This window comes from Triticum urartu, chromosome 7, assembly GCF_003073215.2.
Source record: "Triticum urartu cultivar G1812 chromosome 7, Tu2.1, whole genome shotgun sequence".
Taxonomy (NCBI): domain Eukaryota; kingdom Viridiplantae; phylum Streptophyta; class Magnoliopsida; order Poales; family Poaceae; genus Triticum; species Triticum urartu.
The window spans coordinates 419,412,695-419,424,882 of record NC_053028.1 but is presented as its reverse complement, the minus strand read 5'-3'; the positions used below and the strand labels follow the sequence as shown (position 1 = coordinate 419,424,882).

At 42.3% G+C, this 12,188-nt stretch overlaps 1 protein-coding gene across 2 annotated transcripts; it reads left to right on the top strand.

The window, feature by feature from the left end:
- Nucleotides 1–360: 360 nt before the first annotated feature.
- Nucleotides 361–5,456, top strand: LOC125521009 (transcription factor MYBS2-like). 2 transcript variants are annotated; one of them, XM_048686056.1, is made up of 6 exons: nt 370–739; nt 3,198–3,409; nt 3,495–3,587; nt 3,667–3,789; nt 4,428–4,484; nt 5,044–5,263. In XM_048686056.1, the coding sequence occupies exons 1-5, from the start codon at nt 376–378 to the stop codon at nt 4,440–4,442; spliced, it is 807 nt and encodes a 268-aa protein (XP_048542013.1). In that variant the 5' UTR covers nt 370–375; the 3' UTR covers nt 4,443–4,484; nt 5,044–5,263. The 2 variants fall into 2 exon arrangements, with proteins under 2 accessions (XP_048542012.1, XP_048542013.1); XM_048686055.1 differs by lacking the exon at nt 4,428–4,484 and having other exon boundaries at nt 361–739; nt 5,044–5,456.
- Nucleotides 5,457–12,188: the final 6,732 nt, after the last annotated feature.

Here is a 12,188-nt window from a genome sequence, read left to right as displayed (position 1 = left end):
TCCCTAACGTTCACACGTGTGGCAATTATCGGGACCCTATAAAAAATTCAAAAGCTAATCTGAATTTTGTCATTGTTTTTCTAAATACCAAGTGCTCATTTTAAGATTATAACTCGAGACAATTCTTGTAAAGCATTGCTGGGACTCAACAATTCTAGCCATCTGACTGTACAAAGACATAAAAAATACTCCTACAAACCACTCAAAACAAACTAGTTACAAAAGCATACAGTAGAGAAGTTAAAATGCTAAAAGAAAAACTCAGGAGGAAGAGAGGTGCTAGCACTAGTATAGAACAAATCAGGAAACAACAGCAATATGTATATATTAAAAAAAAACACTCTCCATTTCTTTTGTTTGTCCGATAAATTGCCAATGTGTCTCCATTCGTCCCCTCCGACATCTCCCAATAAAACGCCACCGCCCCACTCGTCGGAGCCGGCCGCCGGGATGCCTCAAGATTCGCGCCCGCCAGGGATGCGCCTCTTCGGCGTCACCATTGCGCCGGCGCCGGCGCCGCAGTTGGATCCCCCGGACGGTGACCGGGATCCGAGCCCCAACCCACCGGTGGCGGCGAGGGAGGACGTGATGCGCAAGTGCAAGAGCATGGGCAACCTGGCCGCCCTCGCCTCAGCCTGCCCCTCCGGGGACGCTGGAGGCGCGGGCGACGGTTACCTCTCCGACGGCGGCCTTCTGCAGTCGTCCGGCAAGCGGCGGAGGGCGCAGGAGAGAAAGAAAGGTGCCGCCTCTCCCTTTTTGCTTAAACAAATTCTCTCCTTTGATGCATCCAAATACGCAAAGATCTGGCCATGGATCGTCTCGTTCCCCTCGTACAAATGTTTAGTTTGATCATCATAGCCTGTTCGGATGTATAGAGCTCTGACCTTTCTTACTTTTCTTATATATGCTTCCTGGATTGGCCGAAATGGTGTTCCTTTGTGTTTGCGCGTGCATAGCAAAAGACTGACCTTATATGCAGCAGAGTCTAGTGATTCAGGTCTATTGAGGCGGTAGATTTTCGATTGGGGCGGGTGTTTGCGGGTCAACAAAAGAGGGAAGTTTGTTCTCTTGTTTTGTGCTCGTATTGTACCAACCATTTAATTCCTCTTTGCTTATTGATCCATTGAATGTGTAAGATGTTGGGTGCTAGAGTATATTGATTTAATGCTAATGAGGATTTGGAGGTGGTAGATGTGCAATGGTTTGTTTGCGAATCCATCAAGCTTCTTAGCTTGGCTGAAAGCTCCTTTATTACTCTACAGCTTCTTTGCATAGTAGAATTATTTAAAACTGATCCAAGGATGTGGAGGGGGGGGGGGGGGGGGGGGGTGTTATTTTCTTTGGTAACAGGGTATGGATTGGAGGTAACGTCCAATGGATGATTGGGAAATGTATAACTGGTTAGAGAATCCTTGGTTTTTATTTGTATTGAATTTCTTTTATGTATAGTATATTCAATCATACAAGGGCTGGGTGTAAGCTTGCCTTTTTAGTCGTTCAAGCAAGAGGTTGAGCGACACTGTCACCAGACCTGTACCTGATTTACACCATGTTCTGTGGCCATGTTAAGGTAGTGTAGTGCTTGCGTACTTATATTTACCTCGTTACAAGCTTAAGAGAGAACAGTTTTTATCTCGCGTCTGGTGAATTTTGTGAAATTACATATTTGATGGATCATAGCTCTATTGTGCTTAGAAAAGACGAGGTCCGTGTCTTTTGTCGAGGGAAGTTATGACCTGTTGCCAAATGCCCGCGTCTGAAAGTCTCATAAACTTGTAGCCATGCAAAAAATATCCATGGTCGTCATTCCACCGCTCATCCGGGTCGCCACTTGTCATCCATTTTCTGCATCACACTGACCTATGAAGCCTTACTTCGTGCCATCCATTGTTTTTAAGGCGTCCTGCCTTGGACGCTTAGGCGATAAGGCGCCCTGGCAGCGCCTTACAAATATGCCCGCCTTAGACGCTTAGGCGTCGCCTAGGCGCTAGAGCGGGTGGTGCTCGCCTTAGGTCTCCTTACCGCCTTAAAAACAATGGTGCCATCTAGTGCAATGGTGCTTTCTCATAATGCATTATTTACTACCAGGTTTGGTTAGGAAATTTACCAGGACCTCATTTTTCTAGTGATGTGCCTGCAGTTATTGTGATATTGGATCAGTTATTAAAACTGTTTTCCTGGTTTGTTAGTTCCAGACTCCAGTTTTTCTCTAGTTCACTATTATAGTTTGTTCCGTAAGGATTAGAGCCTTCCAAAATAGAACACCAGTTGATACTTTGGAATAGTACCCTGCAATTTTGCTAACTTGAAGATGGGGCCTTCTTGGGAGGTGTCTCAGGCCTTTGCCCGCTAGAACTGAATGAATGATGATGTCACTTATATGGATCTGCGTTTACTCCCGGTATAAATCTTCTAGTAATAAAGTGGTGTGCATTTTCTATCTGGATGCTAATGCAACCGCAATGGCCTAGATTATTGGACAAGTGTAAACTGACTAAAGACATGAGAGTATTAGTAATAGCGCATTGCATAAATGATCCCATACATTATTTGCACAAGCAGGCAAGGCGGATGTAAAGTTGTTTGGTGAGGTTTCAGGTTCTCGTGAAAGCTAGATTTAGGAGTTGCTACAAAAGAAGCTATTAATGAAGTTAAGAAATGATGACGTCTGACATTGCCTGAGTCTAGCGGAGTGGTGGTGATAGTTCTTGGGATTAGTGAAATACTTCAAAACATACCATACTAAGTGTTGGGCTATACAAGGATTATCTCATATATTGATATATTTGATGAAAATAGAAGTAACATGACAAGAATGCCCCCACTCCACCTATGTTTAGTTGGTTGCTTAAATTTATTTGTCGAATGTGCTACCCCCCATTGCATTGGTTTCTCTTGATGTTTTTGCTACTTATTATTTTGTTGTGCAAATTCTTGTCTTCTGATTATTTTTTAGATAACCGGGATTCAGTTCTCGACTTGTATTGGGAGCAGCAGAATCAGATGACGTCATGTCAATCTTTCGGGACAGCTTTTATAGCAAAGTGTTCTCATAGCCAACTCAACAAGAGCTTTTACCATATTAATTTAAAGAAGAGAAATATGAATATGTGGATTTTTTTTTTCCAACTACAGCTCTTTGATGCATATATGTATCTGCTGCCATTCGGTTAATAGTATTTATTGCAACTATGCAGCTGTCCCTTGGACTGAAGAAGAGCATAGGACATTTCTTGCTGGTCTCGAAAAGCTGGGGAAGGGAGACTGGAGGGGTATAGCAAAAAATTTCGTTACTACCAGGACACCAACTCAAGTGGCCAGTCATGCTCAGAAATATTTTCTCAGACAAACTAATCCAAACAAGAAGAAGCGCAGGTCTAGCCTTTTCGATATGATGGCAAGCGATTTGGTAATTTTGCTTCCTGCCCAGCATGTGGAGTACTTACCTGACGTCTAATATTTCTTAACAATGCTCTGCACACTTGTGAATGCAGTCACCAGCACCAAATTGCCCCATCTTACCACCAACAATGGCAAAATTTCATGATATGGTAACTATGACTAATCAACTCCAGAACAGCAGCTTGGTAAGTTCATGATTTACACGCTGTTTAATTTTAGCATGCTAGGTCAGCACTGAACTAGATATGGCAATCTCATTTTCAGGAAGGAGTATCATCTTCGAATGCAGCTAATCTAGCAAAACAAGTTACAAGAGATCTTCCTCCCCCAGTTCCATCTTTTACGGCAACAAATGTGGATGGAAGTCTCAGCAAAATGAACCACATGGTAATGCAAGTACCATGCTGTAGTATTTGATATTGTCAAAATACAGTTAGCAGATCACTGCTAATTTTCTGTACATACCCCCTCCCCCCTCCGTTCCAAAATAATTGAAGTTCTAGGTTTGCCTTAAGTCTAACTTGTTGACCAAGTTTATGGAAAAATATATTAACATCTAGAACATCAAACTAGTCTCATGAGATTCTTTATAAAATATATTTTCGTACTACGTGTATTTGGTATTGTAGATCTTAACACTTAGGACAAACCCAGAACTCAAATTATTTTGGAACGGAGGGAGTACTCTATTATTTACTAGATATCTTACAAACTAGTCACAATCATATTCTAGTTGAAGAAAGAATTTAGAGAAAATTTATTTGCAGTTTGGGGTTCACTAGTAGATTTGGGGATTCGAGTTATAGTGCGTATGTGCTAGTTGTTTGGTGCTCCTATTTACTCTCTATTAAGGTAGTACTATGCAAATCATCATAGTTTTATTTCAGTTTCACATTAAAAGTATACATTAGGAAGAAAATTAAGTTAACCGGTCAAATCATCATTAGTTTTCTGTCATTTGTGTGTAGCCTGCATTTTCGTTGGACATTAGACCACCCTAATCCTTAACTTGTTAAATTTTGTAGAGTCTTTTGCGATGATTTGGATGGTCTCTTGTTGGAGAGTCTTGGAGCATCATATAGGTAGGCTGCGCTGTATACCCCACCGTTAGGGCTATCATACCCTTCACACTTTTAGCATAGTTCTGCTGTCTTAGTCCAACAAACAAGTAACGATAAGATGATAAAAAATGATGTTTTTGAATCCTGTACTGTATTGGTACCATCACTGTTGCAGAAGGTCTAGCACAATTGTTCCAGAACAGTGGTTTCAAATGCCAACACAACAATCGGGTGCCTTATTTCGTAGAGTTACTTTAAAATTCAAGCTTACACACATAAATATGAGAATTGTGATAAAAACTGCAACTTCCAACTTCAAGATTATTTATCACTAAGTACCATGCTTACTACGTAGATAGTGGGTAAAGTAATATTGGTCTTATAGGAAACTGCATTGCATGTGCCATTTGTGCTTTTGGTTGGTATACTGGGTGCGTATTACCTGCACTATGGTCTAGGTGTCAACAGCTCGTACCATGATGTGCATATTTGTTGTTTGTTGCTATGCGTATGCGTATTGTGCACCATCACTATGCTTATTTAGTAACTGACCTTTGATGCTTGTACGCCATGTTGTCAGGATTGCTTCTCGCGGGTACCCTCGCTGTTCAGACCAATTCCAATAGTCCCTGAAGGGACACCTCCATCAGCTCCCGCGACTGCCAACACAAGTGCCCTGACATTTGAAGCTAACCTGACTTCATGTACTAGCGCATTCCTGATCCCGAAAAGCGGTCCTTCACCATTGCCTCCTGCGACGGCTGCGAAGACAGATCATGCAGCAGAGAACAAGGATCTGGAGCTGACGGTTGGCCTGCCCTCCCAACAAAACATGACCAACAACATTTCTTCCCGGAATGCAGTAGGCGTGATCCAAGTTGTTTAAGCTAATAATTATTCTTTTGGGAGTCGCATTGTTGTTATAGACAGTTGACAGAATAAACACTAGCATTTTATTAGTGATATTACATGAATAAAAGCAGGAATCTGTAACTCGGTCTGTACGCTTTCTGACGTGTTGTGCTCCGTCCTAGCCATCTGAGTTGTTGACAGCATGTTTGATGTGCACAGTGTTTTAGCAACTGGCATGATCATTCTTTGTGCCCTGTTGGAACTTAGTTGAGTGCAGTTCAGGTCAGTTGGCGCATGCATGTCCATGTTTCTCTGCACCTAGGTCCAGAGCATGTTATCACTAGAGAAAGAAAGGATGTGACTGGAATGGAGGCAAGATATAATACTCCCTCCGTCTTGAAATACTTTTCGAAGAATTCCTCCGACAAGTATTTCCAGGTGGAGTAGGTACGGACTATCGTGAATAGAATGTTTGTAATGGTGCACTGTGCTAGCATAATTAGCTCCGCATCTGATGAGTTGGTAGCTAAGTAGCAAGCTGATATGATCTTTGTACGGTGCAAGCGCTGGTCTAGAATTTTTGTCGGCTAGAGAAGTACTCCCTCCGTTCCAAAATATAGTGCGTCCGCGCTTTTCGAGGTGCAACTTTGACCATAAATTTATCCAACGAGACCAACTGCGGCAGAAAAAAAATTATATAATTTTGCTCCCGCTGCAATCGGTCTTGATAGTTAAATTTACGGTCAAAGTTGAAGCACGGAGATAGATGAAGCACTACATTGTGGAATGAAAGGAGTACACTACTTGGGAGTGGGAAGGAAGGATGCCATCTAGATGGACACGTCCTGCACAAACAAAAACCTACGGAATAAATGAAATGAACAAAAGCAAAAGCAAACAATCAGTGGTCCCATCAAGCCTCTAAGGCTGGTCATGGTGGGGAGTAACTCAGACTAGTGTCATGTATATGACACTAGCTTAAGTTACTACCTTCATAATGCAAAGTAATATAATAGTAGTATCTTAGATAACTTCATTTATTAGTTTATAGACTCATCTTGTCTTGAAAATCGCTATGTTACAGCAACATATTATGTTACCACCTCTCATTAATTACTTGCCACATAAGCAATTTTTTTTGAAATGCGCTATGTTACTAGCTAAGTTACTCCCACTATGACTAGCCTAATATTTTGAAAACCCCGTTGTGTCATTGTCACTCCTAGTCCTAGTAAAAAAATAATACTCCCTTCATTCCTAAATATAAGTCTTTGGAGAGATTTTATTATGAACTACATAGAAAGCAAAATAAATAAATTTATACTCTAAAATGCATCTATATACATCCTGTATATGATTTATAGTGGAATCTTTATAAAGACATATATTTAGAAACAAAGGGAGTAACACGTACGTTTTGTCATCGTCACTGCTAGAAGAAAAAGAAAACATACCTGCTCTGTCATTGTCACCGCTAAAAGGAAATACAGTAAAGAAAATAGTAGCATATGAAAGAGTGCCATTGACACCACCACGCTCCTCAAGACTGTCGGTTCTGAATTTTCCAAACAATATTATTAGTACGTAGTATATAATAATAAGTCTTGTACCAGTAGTAGGAGTAAGACTTAGCAAGTGAGCGTGGCACCGTCGGTTTGCTTTGCTAGATTTCAAAGCCTAACAAACTGTGATGTTGGAAGGGGGGAAAAGGAAGGACCCTTCCTTCATGCGTGTCACGTGATGTATCAACTTGGTCAGATAGACGCCTCATCCCATTCGTGCCTGCATTCTTACGAAAGCCACCACAGGATCATGAGTGACAGCACACACTGCAATGCAACAGAGACAGAATTAAAACCGCGCATGTTTAGTTCCGTGAACAACCGTTGTGCTCCGTTGCTTCCCCCTGCCTGCCTCCGTGCTTTAATTTGGATGTCGATGTGGCGGCAGGAGACGGGAGAAACCCCGGGGTTGGGTCCATGCTTGAAATGCACTGTAGCGCTTGTTTATGCTAATAATGCGCGGCGTCGTGCACATAAAATCTCCTGGCTCCATCTGAATTAAGAAGAACACTTACCATGAAATAAGAAAAGATACACTTACCATGGAAGCAAGCAAGGGCTAGCTAGGTCTAGGTGCGTACTGCGTGCTTTGATTCGTCGGTGTTGCGCAGCGACGTGTGAAGCGAATCGACGGGTCGAGGTCCGCTGCATGCGACCCATCAGCTAACTAATCCTTTCCGTCGTTAAAAGTCCAACCCCACCTAATCCATGCATCATACTCCTACACCCCAGAAATTACTTACCGCATCTGAAAGTTACGTCACCACTAGCACTAATAATAAATTACTCCAACTCATTTTCTTGCTAGGACAACACGTACGTACGAACGTTGCCGCTCAACTGGGTGCGTGCGTGCGTGCATGCATGTTCGATCGTCATGCTGCTTACGTGGAATTATATCGTGCTTTAGTTTCTCTACCACATACGTGGTTGGTTAATGGTTACATTAATTGCAAGTGCTTGTACGGACCCCAAATGATCCTTGCGATGTGTTTCCTTGCCCCCCTTGCTTGAATTCCGCATCTTTGGGCTAGTTTCGGCTACATGATATTTCTTTTTAAAAAGGATATGGCACATATATTAAAGTAGACTAACCCTTATAGCATCTTCAATACGTGTGCAATCCACGCGACACGCTAAATTATTTTACAGCGTCGAAATAGTCTTTTTTAGCGCGCAGGAGGGCGCTTGCTTCAGCAGGCGCTGCAAAATAAAGCGCAACGTTATAGCTTCAGCAAACACTGCAAAATCCAGCGCGTGCACGAAGCAACACATACAAAAAAATTGAAACAACACATAGATTCTTATTCATAGCATAGTTCAAGGCTAACACCACAAGCTAGTTCATTCGATATAAATAAACCTAGATAAAAACGATACTAGGATGCAAATATAGTAGATAAAACGTGTCCTCCTACTGAGGATCATTGTCGTCCCAGGTCGACGCAGTTCCCAGTTCACACTGGGCTTCCGCCAATACCTTCCGCTCACGCTTGTCCGCCTGATCCGCGGCTCGCTCCACCCTCCTCTGTGCCCAGCATTCGTTCTCGGCGGCGACATCCTTTTGGAAGCGCTCACGCCACACCGCCATGGCGTGCTCATCTGCCTCGATGATGAGGAGGCGGCGCTCCCGCCTCCACTGGATGCGGCGGTCCTCTGCGGTGACTAGCCGCGGGGGAGGCGTGAGGTCCTGCGCCTGCTCGCGCATCCAAAAAAATTCATCTACGCCCGTGGCCTCCCGAGGTGCCACGTCGCCGCGCCATACGCGCGGGCGGCCTCGTGGGCGGTCTCGAACGTACTGAGCCCGAGGTATGTATCACTGGAGCGGATCTCCGTGTAATACACACCAGAGGGGTGGACGCGGACGCCGCGGTAGTCGGAGCTGCTCCGGGGGCGCGGCAGCATGGCAGTGGCGGAGGAGAAGGCGCTGAAGGCGAGGAAGAAGGGCGCGACGACGGTGGGGCACCGACAGAGGCGAGGAAGAAGGAAGAGAGAGGCAATGGAGATGGCTGTTGGCGGGCGCTCGCGCGCGGGTTATAGAGCGCGCTGGATGCCGCATGCCAAAACTGCCATGCACGTTGCCGCTTTTTCACACGCGCAATTTTTTTGGCGCGCTAAACTTTCCCGCGCCTGCTGGAGCGCGCCAACCGGGCTCGCGCGCGCAAAAGCCACGTTTTTCCGTGCGCACCATACCTAGCGTGCCGGTTGAAGATGCTCTTACTGCGGTAAAAAAAAGTCTAGACCAACCTTACAAAGCCATCCTTATAAAAATTGAAAACAAACATATAGGTCTATGGGAAATGGACACCACCTTCCTAGTATTTTTAAAAGGACATAAGGTACCTCTTGTCTCTCTGCTCTGGATACCATGTTCACGTCTGCACGCGTTTGTGTTATCTGTTGCACCTTTTCGGTACTTATTTTACTCTTCTATCCATGCCAATGATATGCAAGCTTTGCGTATCCGAGGAAAAAAATATTTGTTTGATTTTTGCAAGGTCCAGTTGTTGTGATTAACTGTGATAATGACACAATAAATTGATCGAACCATATATTAATTTGATTTTCCACCATACGCTGATCTGTTTTGCGAAAATGCTAAAGATCAAATATTAAAGCCGATCAACCCTTACAAGATCATCTTTACAATTTTTTTTTTGAGAAAAAACGAGATTAGACATGACTAGCCCTTGGCGACATTTTTAGACAGGAGGAACAACCACAAGCGCACTGTGCAAGTCCCGGACTCCAGGGCACCAGCAATGCTAGCCAACCAAGCGGCTCTCAGTTCTCACAAAATTAGTCATTGGGGAAAATCGACGCCATCTTCCTCATGCACTCGCCCGTGGACTATGAGAGTACACGAATCATTCCCATTCATGTCATTTTCTCTTTTGCATGAACATAGTTCGACAAATTATTTTTTAATTAATATATTTGTTTATTCTTTTCTTTTTCTTTGAAAAGAGGTTTGGGCTCTGTATTTTCCATCGATAGTCCTTTCGTCCTTGATGTTGGCAGTTGGCATTCACGGCCAATAATTTCTCCCTTGGGCGAGTCTTGTACTCCCTCCGTCTCAAAATATGTACTAAGTCAGCGATACTTATTTCGATACAAAGGGAGTACGTTATTCTTCACTAATTTATCATTCTCAATAGTTAGCTAGCTATATATGAAGTGTGCCAAAATAAAAATGAAAAAAATGAAATGAGCCAGAAAATGATGATCGAGCAGCTCATGCATGCGCCCCGCTGGCTTAACGTAGCACCTAACATATATATGCCGGCAGTGATGTGACATGTAGGGAACATTCTTGGATAGATATGATGATGCAACAAGTCACCAATTATTATCAACGATTAATTAAACCATGCTTGTTTTTTGAGGAACCAACATGCACATATTTGTTTGAGTGTGTATAACTACAATACGTACTGAGCAAAAATAGTAGTAATGTACTCTTTGGTCCATAATAATCAATGTCATCGATCATCATATAGTGGTACTCTAGCTTGACTGATTAGGTAACACGTCAACTCACAAAAAAAATTAAACATTTTCTTGAGTATTGATACAAATTATGCTCGGTGCGATGATTTTTTTTTGAAACGAATATGCTAGAAGCGTCCGGCTTTAAATTAATAAAGCCACTCGGCAGCATTCGAACCAGGTTCAAATTATGCTCGGTGCGATGATTGGTTAATGAAATATTTCTAGCTTTTGGTTGGTGCCGACGTACGTCGTCTCTGGCACATCCATTTCTCTACTCTTATTACGTGTACCTATAGCTACATCGTGCATGGGACGACGTTGTAAGTAGCTTGTAGTTTTTCTTGAAAATAAAGTAGCTTGTAGTTAACATAGCACTGTTGAGCTAGACGATATTGACAGCGAAGTAATTAAGTATATAATAATCAAATAACTATAGGCCCATGGGTGCAATACAATGGCACGCACCGATCGATCTTTCACCCGCCGGCACACACAAATGTCAAAGCTAGCACTCACGGTCTTCTGCCGACAAAGACTATTTGCAGAGATGACTTGTACAGTCTGTCATGGGTGCACGACGTACCGACAAGTCAAGGGCATCGTTGACTAATACAGTCTGTCATACGTGCATAATGTTATTCCGGATATGGAAAAAATATGGCACTATAGCAAACCCGGATATATATATATATATATATATATATATATATATATATATATATATATATATATAGCTAGTGTGCACGCATGACCTTGGACACTGGCAGAAAAGCCAATATACTGGATCGTCTCTATTTTTTCCAAGGAAAACAACAGTGTTTCCACCGGATGAATCTATATTATGTTTGCACGTACGAATAAGTGATTACACAAAGTTATCTGTCAACCTAGCTCTTGATTTTTATCTATCCATAACTATTTTTTTGGACTTTGACCTTTTCTTTGAGAAATGATGCATGTATCCACTGTTCGCCATTGCTTTAAGATTGTTTTATTTCATAGTGTTGCATACATTTTCTTGTTTCAAAGTGTATCATAACATTTCTCTGTGTACCAATAAATAAGAGTGCACTTGTTTCAGAGTGGATTTGCCGAGAAACAATCAAACGCGGTGATACACTTTGAAATAAGGGTGAAAATGTAGTACTTTGAGGCAAGATTTGTTTTCCTAAAAATGAGAAAACGTAACACGAATCTCAAAACAGTGACGGATGGTGAATGCACGCATGGTATATCACGTGCATCATAGAAAAAACAATCTCTCTTATCTTTGCTCTATAGAGCAACATGCAAATTTCCTTCTTGGAGATTCTTATGGGTCTAGAGAGATGGGGATGATCTCCTTTTGAAGATGAAGTTTTATTTTTTGAAACAAGTAGATGAAGTTATTAGTGCATATGCAAAATGCCGAAGTAACCAGGACAATAATTTCCATCAAGAAAGGCCTGCCAATCTCTCAAGGACTGTAAAACGTCTCTATTACCACCCCGCAAAGAAAAACATCTCTATTACCAGGTCTAGCTTCCACCTGTCCATACATATTGATTTTCAAAGACGGTTTAAACACATTATATAACCTCATATTATCAGTGACTCGTTTATAAAGTGAAATTGTTAATGTATGGTGACAGGGCCGTGTGTGGTAGATTTTGCCTTAGTAGCTAGTGTAAATCGTTTTTTCTTTACCTTGTCCTTAGAGAACAGAACAACATAGGAATAAAAACAAGAAGTCAGTTAGTCACTGAAAAGGTACACAATGATCCCTCCGTAGACATGCATGCATGCACAACATGAAGAAACAAACGAACACAAGAATCCA

Coding starts and splice junctions, on each gene's coding strand:
- LOC125521009 (XM_048686055.1), top strand. CDS start 376: ATGTGTCTCCATTCGTCCCCTCCGACATCTCCCAATAAAACGCCACCG. Junction 740..3,197: donor GGCGCAGGAGAGAAAGAAAG/GTGCCGCCTCTC, acceptor GCAACTATGCAG/CTGTCCCTTGGACTGAAGAA. Junction 3,790..5,043: donor TCAGCAAAATGAACCACATG/GTAATGCAAGTA, acceptor CCATGTTGTCAG/GATTGCTTCTCGCGGGTACC.